A 14,639-nucleotide genomic window follows, 5' to 3' on the forward strand; every position below is an offset into this window, starting at 1 on the left:
CATAAATCTTGTGTAACATCGTATTTATTGTTCACTTAAATGCGCATGTTGAACAATAAAGATTTTTATCATTAGACTGCGAATTTGTATGCATCTATGGGAAATTTAAAGATGCAAAAATGCAATACAATATGTAAACATATATAAAATATCTAAAGTAAAGCATTTACTTAAGCAATATATATATCTTAATAGATGAAATAAATTTCTATTTATAGGTTCTATCTTTTTAGTTATGTTAGTATATAAAAACATAAAAATGCACAAAACTCTGTATCCTATTTATCATATTTTATCACATACATGTTCCAGGTTGTTTATACGTGTTTCGATTTGAAAATTGGAATATTATGAATTAGAAATCGCACAAGTCACAGAATCGATCAGGAAAGGAGCATCGAGAGTATCGTATCACCTTAGCCATCGATAAGTATTGTCGATGTTTTACAATCTACCTAGCACGCACGCGCGCGCACACACACACGCACACGCGCACACACACTAAATAATTGCTTTAGATTTTAGATCGTCTTGGACGGGATGATCGGATCGTGCAATCGTTGACAACATTTTCGTAAGTACATCGATGTTTTAAGTCATATTAACGTTTAGTTTGTGATTACGCAAAGAGTTAGTACATAATATGAACATATTGTAACAGGTAAAAAGATATGATTGCTCTTATATAAACGAACTGGTAGCTTTTATATTGTTTCACATTCGAATTGTACGTACGATAGCTTAGCAGTATGTTCGAAGATAAACAAATTCTTATTCATATAAAAAGTCGATCAAGATATTCGTCTGTAATAAATTGAAATATAGATTCCTGTGACAGAAATGATCAAGACCTTATTTTTTTAGTATTAATTAAATCTCACCACTCAATGTATATATTCAGTTTATTGTTATGAATACACACTGTACGTATATACCTATGCGTACTAATTAATAAAAATATAAATTAACCTTAATGTGTTTAATATATGTAGTTCGGTTTATATGGCTGAATTAAAAATATATACATATATATTCTGTCAAATTTTATATTTAAAGTTTAATATAAGAATATCTTGTTCTTTATATTACAGCTGAGGGACAAATAATATGTATAAGATATTTATACAAACCTTGCACACCTCATTATTTAATTAATACTAATGTTAAATCAATATTAAAATCCCGGAGACAAAGATATATTAGTTAGTATGTATGTACTAATACCAAGAATCTATAGAATAAGATTTGGATTTAAATATTGGAGGATGTTTATTATACCAATGTGTCATTAAACAATTTAAATTTTTATCTGATTGATTATATATAAATCAACACAATTTATAACGCTATAAGAATATATATGATATAAAAGCACAACATGGCAGGGAATGGGTCTATCATAATGCCAAACATAAAACAATTACATGAGAATGATCATGCATCTACTACAAATGTAGATTACTCTAGCATTAGAGGAAAGGTAGGTTATATGATACTTTTTCTCAATAACATATAATTTTATGATAATAAAATGATAATATAATGAGTTAAAATTGATTTCAGAATGTTTTGGTTAGTCCATCGGAGGATCAATATGAATTGTTACATAAACGCTTAAGAGAGAGAGTTCAAGATGGTGGCAGTGAAACAATTTTTGATATTGGTATCGGTGAAGGTATGTATATAACTTTCACAAGGTTTATATTTATAACATTTAAATGTTCATATTTATAAAATTATTTACAATTTATTTTATCTTAGACGGTTCAGAAGATGGTTTAAAAGAAGATGAATATGAAGCATCTGTTGCTACTTTACAGTCTCTTGCTGCAACATTAGAAGCAGACTGTGTACTTCTACGTCAAAGTAAAGTAGATCAAGGTCTTATAGGTCAATATCTGGTTCGGAGACGGTTAGATAGGCAGGATTTCCTAGAAATCAGGTTTTTATCTTAAATAATGTACATAATGATAAAATAAATGTAACGCTATTAGAAAAACATAGTTTAACAGATTTTAATTACAGAGTGGCTGTTGTTGGCAATGTTGATGCTGGAAAATCAACACTTTTGGGTGTATTGACACATGGAGAGCTCGATAATGGTCGAGGTTTAGCGCGTCAAAAATTATTTCGACATAAACACGAAGCTGAAACAGGACGTACTAGTTCCGTTGGAAACGACATTCTTGGATTTGATAGTGTTGGTACGGAACAAGATTGACATGCCAAATGTTAAACATTATATCTTTATATTATGTATATTGTAATATATGTATGTATGATAAACACATGTTTTGCATATAGGTAATGTAGTAAATAAACCGGAGCATGGATCCTTGGATTGGGTCAAAATATGTGAGAAGTCTTCTAAAGTTATTACATTCATTGATCTTGCTGGACATGAAAGATATTTAAAAACAACTGTTTTTGGAATGACAGGACACGCCCCTGACTTTGGTAAAACCTTTTGATAATGTTATTTAAAAAATATCTATATGCATCTATCCTTAATGAATAAATATTTAATATTTAGGTATGTTAATGGTTGGAGCAAATGCTGGTATTGTTGGAATGACAAAGGAACATCTAGGTTTAGCATTAGCTCTATCAGTTCCAGTATTTGTTGTTGTTACGAAAATTGACATGTGTCCACCAAATATATTACAGGAAAATTTAAGGCTGTTAATAAGGATCTTAAAGTCCCCGGGTTGTAGGAAAGTGCCCGTTACGGTAAAAACGCCTGATGATGTTGTCGTTAGCGCTACTAATTTTGTATCAGAACGGTCAGCTTCTATTTTTCTACAATATCATATTACTATTGTATGAATATACAAATATTTCATTTATTAATGTATTTATACAGATTATGTCCTATTTTTCAAGTATCGAACGTAACAGGAGAAAATTTGAATCTTCTTAAGATGTTTCTAAATTTATTAACCGCAAGAATGATTAGTCATGAGGATGAACCAGCAGAATTTCAAATAGATGATACATACTCAGTACCAGTTAGTATTTTATAACATATTAGAAGTCTTAGCTGTAGAACGAAAAATTTTCTTCATTTTATATTCCCGTTTCATATTCCAGGGAGTTGGTACCGTAGTTTCTGGCACAACATTGAAAGGTGTCATTAAGTTAAACGATACTCTGTTGTTAGGACCTGATCCTTTAGGTCGTTTTATTCCAATCGCAGTAAAAAGTATACACAGGAAGAGAATGCCTGTTCGTGAAGTGAGAGGTGGACAAACCGCTAGTTTTGCATTGAAAAAAATTAAAAGATCACAAATTAGAAAAGGTATGGTGATGGTCGCACCAGCATTAAATCCTCAGGCTTCTTGGGAATTTGAGGGGGAGATTCTTGTATTACATCATCCGACAACGATAAGTTCTTGTTACCAAGCAATGGGTAATTCTCTCTCTCTCTCTCTCTCTCTTTTTTTTTTATCTGAATCTTTTAATCATAATTCATTATATTTTTATGATTAAAATTATTTAAAATCATTTTCAGTACATTGTGGAAGCATAAGGCAAACAGCATCCATAATTTCTATGTCGCAAGATTGCTTAAGAACAGGAGACAAAGCTTTAGTACGTTTTAGATTTATAAAGCATCCCGAATATATAAAACCAGGACAAAGAATAGTATTCAGAGAAGGGCGTACTAAAGCAGTGGGCAATGTAGTGAAACTTATTCCATATTCTAGTACCACAGTCATACAAACGTGTAGAGCCAATAAACCAAATAAAACATCTCAAAATCGACAGAGCTCATCATCTACCATGCAAGTACGTAATAAAGATATTTTTCTCATGCAGAAATATGAGAATTTTGGGTAATGTTAAATTATTATTTTTCCATTAGTCATTAGATACAACCGAAACGAATTCTTCGTTAGAGGGACAGACATCAAAGCAAGAAAATTTGCTTCAAAAATCTAATAAACGACCAAATAAAAAAGGTAGAGGACGAAAAGGAGGACGATCTCATAATACTGTAAATAGTATTATTCAACCACTGTCAGAACAAAATCCCCCAACAAAACTGTGAACTGTGTTTATGTACAAAGCACTTAAACATGTATATATATATATATATGTGTGTATATATGTGTGTGTGTATATATATATATATACACACATACATAGAGCTTATTTTGCAACTTTCGAAAATTAATAACAAACATCTTTTTATTCATAAGAGATCGTTGTTTTTTTAGTAATGTAAATTCAAACGAAATTTACAGATATTTTTTAGTTAATTTTCGAGAACTGTAAAGAGAGTATACCGTTTATATATAAAACATATTATTTTATATATGAACATATATTATTTTAGTGGTTATTTATATTAAAGCATATATAAAATTATAGCGTATCATAATGACAACTTTATCTAGTTTTGGTGTTACTTGTATTCTTAAGGATCGTGATTTTCACCTTGAAGTGTAAAAGTAACCCCTGAACTGTTTCATATAACGCACATCGTGCTCTCAACCCTATTAGAGTACAAATTGTCTTTCACATTTTGACTAAATTATCAAAAATATAGGAATGTCGTTTTCAGAACGATAAAATGATGATAAAATATACGTTGTTATTCATAAAGTGTTTTATTTTTATAAACGCAAGTGTATCTTAAAATAATATTAAGTAAATATAATCTATATATAAAAGATACGTGTGTGCGTGTGTGTGTGTGTGTGTGTGTATATATATATATATATTTTTTTTTTTTTTTTTTTTTTTTTTTTTGCTACTATCGAGCACCTATATCGTAATTGTTAATGCCTCTTTCAAATTTTAACAAAAGTATATTCAGATGTTCTTTCTTTGTATGATAATATTTGTGCTTATTAAGATAAAATTTCGAAAAAATTATTAATTTTTCGAATATTGCATTGTTGTACTCTTATAAACGATGTACTGGAAATATCTATTGTAATATATTTGCTGTAGTTGTAATATAAAATTCATTTTTATGCATGTGAAAGAAAGATTCTTACAGAAAAGATATAAAATAACATTACATATGCGGCATATGAAATTTTATTGTATAAAATTTTTATATTAGATACAGTGTAGCACATCCAAGAAAGATCTTTTTAACAGAAAGAAAATGTAAACTAATGATAATGAACAAGTGTTGGTTAAAAAATGAAAACATTGAATGAGAATATGTAGATACTTATGAATTAGTGATATAAAAGGGAGTTTAAGATGATAAAAGAAATATTAACAATATCACATTTAACAATAACAAAATGGATAGAAAGGGAACAGAAGAAAAATATAACATGTATAATTACAAAATTATTAATCAGTTAATAATAACTAATACAAATCATATTGTAGATGTACAAGTAAAAATTATCATGGAACATGATATATGTATGTGTAATTTCCATTTTCGTTTATTGTACTGTGGAAAAAAGAAATAACAAAAACATAGGAGTAAGATTCGAATTTGTTTTTATACTAAATGGAATAATAAATTTAAAAGATTAAATGTTCATATTTTTTATTACCTTACTATAAGGCAATTGTTACAAATGTAATTGTTTGTAACTGAATCAAGTCTAGAATAATAAACTATAGCTATATATATCATTTTTACAAAGTCTAATATATCATCCTTCATCTCCTGATTTTTGCCACTATAACTTAAATATATATACAAGGACTACTTTGGTGGATTTTTCTTCATTTCATCTTTAGCTTCTTGCAACTTTTGTCTAAATGTATTTGTAAACAGTCTTAATTGCCTAACAAATTTTTCACGATCAAAAGATAAATGAATACCATGTGTTCTACTCTGAAGTAATAAATATGCTACAAATCGTGCAGACTGCCTAATCGGTTTTGTATTTGCCAATTTCTCGATTAATTTTTCATTGCGCATCAAATATGTAAATAATATGCGCAAAAAACCCATTCTGTTATAAATTGCTTCTTCTTAAACACAAAATTATTTATACTTTTGGGACTTCAAATGTACACATGTTACGATATTTCATTAAAAGCTCCCTTTTAAGCCTAAGTTGTTTACGTAGAGTTTCAAGTTTCTGCAACTGTTCTTCTTTACCATACTCTATTCCTGGCAATCTTCTAATCTATAAAACATGAAAACTATGTATCATAAATTCAGCCTATGGTCTAAGTACATATATAAAAGAAAAAATTATTCATATCCCGAAATTAAAAAGAATTTCCATGGTACTACACCTGTGCCCTTGCAGAATCTAATTTCTTTTGAAGCTCTAATATTTTATGACTTGTATCTTGTGACTCTTTAGCTTTCTGTGTGGTGTCATGTGGATCTTTCTCAACGCTAAAAATAAATTAAGTATACGCGTAACATGAACATTGTGAAATAAAATTTTTATACTCTATATCTATGTTAACAGATTTTATTTGAAATACACTTATTTCGAAAGGATTTTGATACACATACATATTGTATATAATTTCTATATTACCACAGCACATAAACTTAGTAGCAGATTGATGTTTCAATATAAATGGTGAAATAACTTCTCTAATTTCTTGTTTTCATTCACACCATAACAGATTAAAAAATATTTTTCTAAATGTATAATTTCTATATCATTCGTAATTATAAATAAAGTATTGTCTCGAAAGATAATGTCAGTATTTAAAATGTATACAGTGTGTTCAAAAAGTAAAAGGAATAACATCGTGTAACAAAACGTTAAGGTCTAAAATTTTTATTTCGAAGGAAAGTCAATTAACGAGTATCATTATGTTAACTATCAAGTTATCAGAATATGCAAACCTCCGAATTATTTCGTATATAAGTGGTAATATTTCAATATCCAAGTCATCCACTGTGAATTGCGAGCGTAAAGCACCTTCCTCCGATAATTCCGACTCCATTATAACATTATGATCAAGTAGTAGTAATGCATCGTAATTATAACGTTTTGTGTATTTCTATGACAACGCAGCCGCGTTCATATGGCTTCGATCACAATCTGTTGCAAAAACCCTATCGTCGAGTAGAAACTTCCCTTAAATAGTAACTTTTAAGTTGTAACCAAATTTCACGAGGTTCACTTGCAACCGAGTTCAGTTTGGTTAATTGTAGCTTCTTCCTTGTTCGCCGACTGCAAAGGTCGCCAGATAGTACGCGTTTGATACTAATCTATCTTAATCTCGAAGTATCCAAACATATATCCCTCATTCTCTCGTTTTTTATCGTTTAAAATTATTAAACAAACTTATGCAAGCATTATTTTTATATTTGACAAATATTTTTATTAATTATCGATAAGCCAGCATGGGACGCCGACCAGCCAGATGGTACGTATCATGCGTATTTATTTCCTTTAGCAATGTTTAAGTTTAATATACAAATATTATCGCCTCTTATATACTTGTATATATTGTATGAAGTTGTAAATTATGAAGTTTATAATAATCTCTTGTAACGGTATAGAAGGAGATTATGTGTGTTTGTTTTTGCATTTCTATTAGTAAATTCTATGTTATATTTACAATGTTAATGCCTGTGAACACTTCTTATACGAATTATACGTGTATACGTATATTTTTCTCCACAGTTATCGATATTGCAAAAACAAACCGTATCCGAAGTCGAGGTTCTGTAGAGGTGTGCCTGATCCAAAGATTCGTATCTTCGATCTTGGAAAGAAGAAAGCCTCCGTGGAGGATTTTCCGTTATGTGTACACCTGGTATCGGACGAATACGAACAGCTTAGTTCCGAGGCCCTCGAAGCTGGACGCATCTGCGCGAACAAGTACATGGTGAAGAACGCCGGAAAAGATCAGTTTCATATCCGTATGAGACTCCACCCGTTCCACGTAATCCGCATAAACAAAATGTTGTCGTGCGCTGGAGCTGATAGGTATGTAAACATTCCGTTTTACTTTATTTAATAACTATTATTATCATTTAGATTTATGCTTAGCTGGTTATAACTTAAATTTTCTATGCATTGTTCGTTAGTACATTATATTAATAATTTAGTATGTTTGAATAAATATTCTATATTTTATACCTTTCAAGGCTTCAAACAGGAATGCGAGGTGCCTTCGGTAAGCCACAAGGCACCGTTGCAAGGGTACACATCGGACAGCCCATTATGAGTGTACGTTCGTCCGATCGTCACAAGGCTGCTGTAGTTGAGGCGCTGCGACGTGCCAAATTCAAGTTTCCAGGCCGACAAAAGATTTACGTTTCAAAGAAGTGGGGCTTCACGAAGTACGATCGCTCCGAGTACGAAGAATTGAAGGCAGCCGGCCGATTAGCTCCAGACGGGTGTAACGTGAAATATTTGCCAGAGCACGGGCCACTCGAAGAATGGAGGAAATTTAGAAAAGTTCTTGCTGCTGCTTAAGCAAGACAATTTTTCGAAAATTTTAATTTCATTTATAATGTCTTATTCACAATTTACAATCAGAATGTTAAGGAAATATGTGTAATCCTATATTATAAAACTTAATTAAATACATTTTATTTTTGTTTTTAGAAGATATAATTAGATATCATCTGATGATATTTATTTCAATGTGAATGACATGTAATATCCGCATCATTTTCGTTTTCTGTATTTTGAATCTCGTCATCAATATCTATATCACATATTCCGCGACTATGTGTGTCAAGTGCCTCTGTACTAGTTGCTGCATCTAATAATGGAGATAATTTCTCTGCCTCACTGTCTTCATCTTGTCCTTGTCCCTGTAAATACTGATTTATTTGGACAACGTAGTAAAAATCTACATATTTTCAATATTTTGTTAAAAGTGCTATGTAACGAAAAAATATTGGAAATTGGACATCAGGAGATTACCTCGTAAAGAGAAACTGGTTGTTTTTCATTAACAAGTCTAAGGGTATCTCGTGATCGTAATACTGCCTTTTCCCGTAAATGTCCGGAGTTTTTCATTCTCATTGCTGGAGATCGGGTATGTAAATCTTTCTGTGATCCTGAATGTTCATCTCTGGCTAACAAGACAGACATTCGAAATTCTGGGGTAGGGCATGTAGTACCACTTGTTCTTGCAGATATATCTCCATCTTTTAAAGATACATGTTTCGATACAGGTGTACGTTCTATAGACCTTTTAAATAACATGTGAATTACAATTTAAATCGATTATATTAACATAAACTAAACGTAAATTTAAAAATTTAAGTAATATAATATTTTACCTATTTAGTGCTTCGGCTGCTTGAATTGCACTGGCTGTATCTGTATCAGGAGTGTCTGGAGATTCTGGTGCAAGAACAGCAGTTCTTGGAATATATGGACCATTCAAAGCCTCTATTAATGATACAGCTTCATATCCAGCTGGTATATTTTCACAACTTCCCTAAAAAAGGATTCAACATGTCTTTTATCGGTTAAAAAGGCAGTCTATTGTTTTCAATTAAATTTTACAACAAACTGTACCAAAATAGAATAAGATATAAAGATGATAAACATATTTGTAAACATATGTGCACATAACACTGACATGCATTTTGATAATTACTTGTATGAATAAATATTGACCTCTGGTAATGGTGGATTTGATATAATAGCTCCAGTTGCTTTCTGTAGAGCTTTAATTTGAAGAAGAGCTCTGAAAGGGGCCCGACATATTGGACAATTGTTCGCTTGATATCGGAGAGAATCCGCACAACTATTACACAGGCATAGATGTCTACACGGTAATATTAAAGTATCTCGCACGTCACACATACAAATAACACATTCTGATCCATTATCATCTGTATCTTCATCACTACCTTGTTGCTGAAAAATAAATTAACGTGAAACGAATATAAAACAAGAAATTTTGGGTATATATTATTATTTTATACCTTTGCATTTTCGGCGTTTTTATTTTCAATTCCATATATTTCTTGAAGCAAGTAACAAAGACCATCAACATAAAGCTTTTGTTTAAGAGCTTTTAATACATACGTTCCATCCGAATGTTTTTCAACAACTGCAATAGTTGTATGAGATTGTTTTGGTTCGTCTGAGCCTTCTTCTGCTACACAATGGATTGCTATTGGAATTATCTATAAGTAATTATAATGATGAACAGAAAATAACTTCAAAGTTTTATAAATATAATATACAGATACTTCAAACGTACATACTTCCCTGTCAGCATTGTACAATAAATCTTCTTTGCTGTAGGCAGTTGGATCAAACACATGTGACGTTTGAGAAAATAACTGATTGGCACCTTTCTTATAATAATATGTCTCAGAATTCATAGATGGATCCCTTGGTATGTATCTACAAATAATACTTTTCATTATATATAACATTGTGCATAGTATGTAAAATTTGTATGTCATCTTTATTACATACGTAACTCCTTTTGTTGTTATTTCTTCGGTGCAAAAATAATATATTGTGATTGCACATCTTACATCGCAATCAAATGTAAATTCAATATTATAGCGATTTGATTTCTTGTCTATATCACCATCTCCATAATGTTTAACACTATGACACTGAGGTGAAGTGGAAGTTTGATCAACATTACGAACCAATCTTAATGATTCTCTTCTTATATTTACTAAGCTTTTCAACGTTTTAGTAGGATCATTAGCTTGTGGTGGAGGATATGGAAACTAAGGTAATATTAATGAAGTGTTAAAAATAATTTTTTAAGAAGTGTATGTATACATTGTACAATAGTCTAATAATATTATCTCTTACAGGTGTTGGGCGACTTCCTAAAAAATTCAAATCAGCATTTTCTCCAAAAAGGTATGCTTCTGGTTGAGGTGTATCAAACCGTTCACCACCCATTATGAAATGACTACCAAAATAACTTCCTAATGAATAAAATTTATTAAATAAAATACAAAACATTTTCTAATACATGATATGTATTTTAATATGTAATTTATTAAAATAAAAATAATTTAATTCACATATTTTAATATCTTGCGTACGGCTATATGATTTAATATAAAAATATTCTCAAAATAGTATAAACAAACCCGAACGAGGAGGATATTTGTATGCATGATTTGAAACAATATCAACTTCTTCTACACCAGCGTTTTGACGACTTGTTAACGAACCCATTGCTTAATTATATTAAAAATAATTATAAACTGTTGTGCTGTAAGTGAAACTTTATCTCGTTAGAATTAAGCATACGATGTTTTAAAAATAAATACGTATTACAAGTAATTAAGATAAGTCACATCTATTAGTAAATAAGTTTCTTAAAACGATTACAAATTTGACAAATGATGTTTGCCCTTACACACTCCTTTATACATAGATGTGTATGTGAAAGGCATGAAATGTATTATATATATCTTTCAGGTTAGCCAAATTTGTCAGTTTACTTATTTATCTAAATTTTATGTTTTAGGTAGTACATTTATTAGACGAAGTGTTAATACACATTTGTGCAAAAAAATTTATATTTTTTATTTACGAATGAAAACCAAGCTAAAACAATTTGAGAAAGAAGAAAAAAGAAAAAAAAAAAAACGGCAGATCTATGTGTATGTTTCTCAAACTGTTAAGATCAACGCGCTATTTCAAACTTGTGATATGTATGTAGTGTAATCTGCAAACTTTATAGTTGACGTTTTATAACGAATAAGCATTCATGTTACGTCGGTATACATCATGGATTCTAATAGCCCTTTAATATTTGTAATGAGCGTTTGATACAATTTATGTAATTAAAATCAAGAAAGCATATTAGAATCAGCAAAAAATAAACGAATAATGGAATATAATACCATAGTTTTGTGCAATATTGATAGTTTGGCATTAAATTTTGAGAAATATAGCCAAATTTTTTAATGAACGCAAGAAATTAGAACAGTAGCAAAACAAAGAAATATGAATTATATACGTATTATAACTATGCGATAGTATTTATGTTATACACGAATGTATAAAGTGTAAATAACTTTTTACCATCATGAAATTCAACGAAAAAGAGCTTGCCGAAGCAAGTAATGGCCCCGCTGACATTGAAGGCCGTTTAAATCATAAACGAGCACATAAATCAGGTTAGCTTTTAGTTAAGAGTTGTTTACATTTATTTGAGAAAATATCATACTCATCAACTTATTAGTTTCAATTATCTATAACCTATAAATTTCCTTACAAATTCTTATTTTTTTCATACCTATTTTCTGATATTCATATCATTTGGATTTTAGGATTCAAAGAAAAGTGGTTTAAATTAAGATGCAATTTATTGTTTTATTTTAACATTAACGAATTAGGACAGATTGACACTAGGCAACCAGCAGGTGTAATTATTTTGGAAAATTATAGTATTAACCTTGATGCTGCATCAGAAGGTGTATTCGCATTTAGCATAGCATTTAGAGACGAATATGAAAAGAGACATGTCCTAAGTGGTCGTTCAGAATCACAAGTAGAACAATGGGTCAATGCACTTAAACAAGCAAGTTACGAATATTGGAGATTCCGTTTAATAGTGCTTCAAGAACAACTATGTAAGAAAACAGGAAAAGATCCATTGCTTATGTATCCACGGAATCAAGGAATTATCAGGGATGAAGCATGGGAACCTGCATCAACTTTCCGATCTCATGTACGCTCTTTTACTACGTCAGTTGTAACATCAACTGCGATAAATACAGTAACGAAAGAAATGAATTTGATTGAATTTTAAATTAGTTAATTCAATTACAGTTGTTTTACATTATTCTCTGAAATCTGAGGATTGTTTAAATATATAAAAGTTCAGTAGTGCAATTAAATTCATGACTAAATAGCAAAAAGTCATTAGTACAAGTGAAAAGTAATTCTTTATTACTACATATTTTCATTAATATCAACAAAATTATATATTTAATTCACATATATAACCTTCATCATTTGTTAGTAAAAATACATCTTATACATACATGCTTATGTAAAATAATTTTCATAGTATTTTAAGCACCAAAATAATTTGACTAGTATAATATACAAAAGTTTCATGAGAATATAACTTTTAAAGAATTTGTATTATAAGTGAGTCATGAGCAATTATTTTATTATTGCTCAAACTCTGTATCTCGTGTACAGATTTTTCAAGTATTTATAAACCAAATACTCTCTATTATTCTTATAATGTGTGCCTATATTATAAACTTTTGATAACTATTAATATATATTTATAATATTAGAATACACATATTTTTTCAAGTATTGTATATAAACAATCTTCAGAGTATCTTTATTTAATTCTTTAATTCTATATTTTAATTTACATTTACAAAATATAAACTTATATTAATTTTATTGTAGTACAAAATGCATAATATATTTTTATATTATGTATGCATGATTTAAAATGAATTTAATCTGGATAAAAATAATCTATATATTTTAATTCCATGTATATGCAACACACACACACACACACACACACACACACACACACACATGTAATATTATTTTATACTAACATTCTGTGACATCCTTTTTGACATTGTGTCCTAAAAAAATTAAATAAAGAGCTGAGTTTTAAATTTGTATTTAATTAATTATGCTTTCGCAATAAACAACAAAATATTAATTATTATATAACATATGTTAATGTAAACTTATATATCATACATTTATAATTATGGTATGTAAAATTTATAGCAAAATATTGCTCATAAACAAGTTAGATTTTAATGTTTCCTAATATTTCAAAAATATGTTGGTACCACTGTTTCCAACTATTCACTACGTGTCAATTCACATATCCACATTTTCACACGTCATCAAAGTACATAGTTTAGTTTTTATAAACACACTATAGGTATACATAATTAATGTTTAACCTAACATGATTTAAACTGACAGTAGTGTAGTTAATTTTATTGATGTAATTTATTTGTAAACAATATTCAAGAAAAATCATCAATTAAAGTAAACGTAAAGCAGTACAATGAAACGATTCATTATTTTTTCTATTCTTATAATTTGTGGAATTTTCGACACTTTTGCCGAAACGTGTCAGAAGCCTGAAGTCGTTGCTTCCGCATATGTTACAGAAGATGCAACAATTCTGACAAATGTTGCATTCACAACACAATTTGTACTTAAGTGTAGTAATGGCGTGAAAGGTATTACCTTATACGCAGAGGTTGATGGTAAATCATTACCAGCTGCCAGATTAAGTTCTGATAACAAATATCAGGTATTGAAATTAAAATCTATATACTTGAAATAAATCTTATTAAATTTATAACAAAGTTGAATTTATATCAAATCAGAATCATGTGTAAATTATAAAAACTTAATTGTAAATGCAATAAATTTAAATTTTGTAGGTTTCTTGGACAGAAGATGTGAAAAAAGCACGTTCTGGAGATTACAATATAAAATTATATGACGATGAAAGATATGCAGCTATACGTAAAGCATTAAGAAATGGAGAAGATCCAAATAGCGTGAAACCCTTAGTTGTTGTAGTGCTTAATAATCCAGGCATATATCGTGGACCTTGGGTTAACTCAGAACTCCTTGCGGTCCTTTTAGCTGCCTTAGTGTCATATTCCGCCTTCTCTTCTAAATTCAAGCTACTTGCTTAATCATTTTTTACAATTAATAAATTTGTTAAAGTTCTTATGTAAATTAAATATTACTTAAACAAACAATTCTTTA

At 29.7% G+C, this 14,639-nt stretch overlaps 6 protein-coding genes across 8 annotated transcripts; 4 read left to right on the forward strand and 2 right to left on the reverse strand.

Moving 5' to 3' along the window:
- The first annotated feature begins 494 nt into the window (after positions 1–494).
- Positions 495–5,775, forward strand: LOC132912905 (GTP-binding protein 1). Its single transcript, XM_060970724.1, has 11 exons — positions 495–661; positions 1,092–1,480; positions 1,564–1,675; positions 1,762–1,942; positions 2,026–2,204; positions 2,305–2,457; positions 2,534–2,783; positions 2,864–3,008; positions 3,091–3,409; positions 3,512–3,789; positions 3,866–5,775. Exons 2-11 carry the CDS (start codon positions 1,379–1,381, stop codon positions 4,049–4,051), a joined length of 1,905 nt encoding a protein of 634 aa, XP_060826707.1. The 5' UTR covers positions 495–661; positions 1,092–1,378; the 3' UTR covers positions 4,052–5,775.
- Positions 5,776–5,788: 13 nt separating this feature from the next.
- LOC132912946 (mediator of RNA polymerase II transcription subunit 9) lies at positions 5,789–6,966 on the reverse strand. The gene is made up of 3 exons (XM_060970788.1): positions 6,797–6,966; positions 6,226–6,331; positions 5,789–6,113 (listed from the first exon to the last, which is right to left on the reverse strand). The coding sequence occupies exons 1-3, from the start codon at positions 6,895–6,897 to the stop codon at positions 5,973–5,975; spliced, it is 348 nt and encodes a 115-aa protein (XP_060826771.1). The 5' UTR covers positions 6,898–6,966; the 3' UTR covers positions 5,789–5,972.
- A 187-nt stretch (positions 6,967–7,153) lies between these two features.
- Positions 7,154–8,527, forward strand: LOC132912940 (large ribosomal subunit protein uL16). Its single transcript, XM_060970782.1, has 3 exons — positions 7,154–7,323; positions 7,584–7,889; positions 8,051–8,527. Exons 1-3 carry the CDS (start codon positions 7,301–7,303, stop codon positions 8,379–8,381), a joined length of 660 nt encoding a protein of 219 aa, XP_060826765.1. The 5' UTR covers positions 7,154–7,300; the 3' UTR covers positions 8,382–8,527.
- Positions 8,496–11,286, reverse strand: LOC132912908 (E3 ubiquitin ligase Rnf157). Of its 3 annotated transcripts, none has more exons than XM_060970730.1 (9): positions 10,997–11,286; positions 10,710–10,824; positions 10,356–10,621; positions 10,139–10,280; positions 9,854–10,057; positions 9,543–9,785; positions 9,200–9,360; positions 8,838–9,108; positions 8,496–8,734 (listed from the first exon to the last, which is right to left on the reverse strand). In XM_060970730.1, the coding sequence occupies exons 2-9, from the start codon at positions 10,800–10,802 to the stop codon at positions 8,549–8,551; spliced, it is 1,566 nt and encodes a 521-aa protein (XP_060826713.1). In that variant the 5' UTR covers positions 10,803–10,824; positions 10,997–11,286; the 3' UTR covers positions 8,496–8,548. The 3 variants fall into 3 exon arrangements, with proteins under 3 accessions (XP_060826713.1, XP_060826711.1, XP_060826712.1); XM_060970728.1 differs by having other exon boundaries at positions 10,710–10,828; XM_060970729.1 differs by having other exon boundaries at positions 8,496–8,725; positions 10,710–10,828; positions 10,997–11,285.
- Positions 11,287–11,515: 229 nt separating this feature from the next.
- Positions 11,516–12,757, forward strand: LOC132912942 (pleckstrin homology domain-containing family J member 1-like). The gene is made up of 2 exons (XM_060970784.1): positions 11,516–12,034; positions 12,188–12,757. The coding sequence occupies exons 1-2, from the start codon at positions 11,944–11,946 to the stop codon at positions 12,667–12,669; spliced, it is 573 nt and encodes a 190-aa protein (XP_060826767.1). The 5' UTR covers positions 11,516–11,943; the 3' UTR covers positions 12,670–12,757.
- A 1,011-nt stretch (positions 12,758–13,768) lies between these two features.
- On the forward strand, positions 13,769–14,632 carry LOC132912944 (translocon-associated protein subunit delta). The gene is made up of 2 exons (XM_060970786.1): positions 13,769–14,172; positions 14,306–14,632. The coding sequence occupies exons 1-2, from the start codon at positions 13,921–13,923 to the stop codon at positions 14,564–14,566; spliced, it is 513 nt and encodes a 170-aa protein (XP_060826769.1). The 5' UTR covers positions 13,769–13,920; the 3' UTR covers positions 14,567–14,632.
- The last annotated feature ends 7 nt before the right edge of the window (positions 14,633–14,639 follow it).

This window comes from Bombus pascuorum, chromosome 12 (genome assembly GCF_905332965.1).
Source record: "Bombus pascuorum chromosome 12, iyBomPasc1.1, whole genome shotgun sequence".
Classification (NCBI taxonomy): Eukaryota; Metazoa; Arthropoda; class Insecta; order Hymenoptera; family Apidae; genus Bombus; species Bombus pascuorum.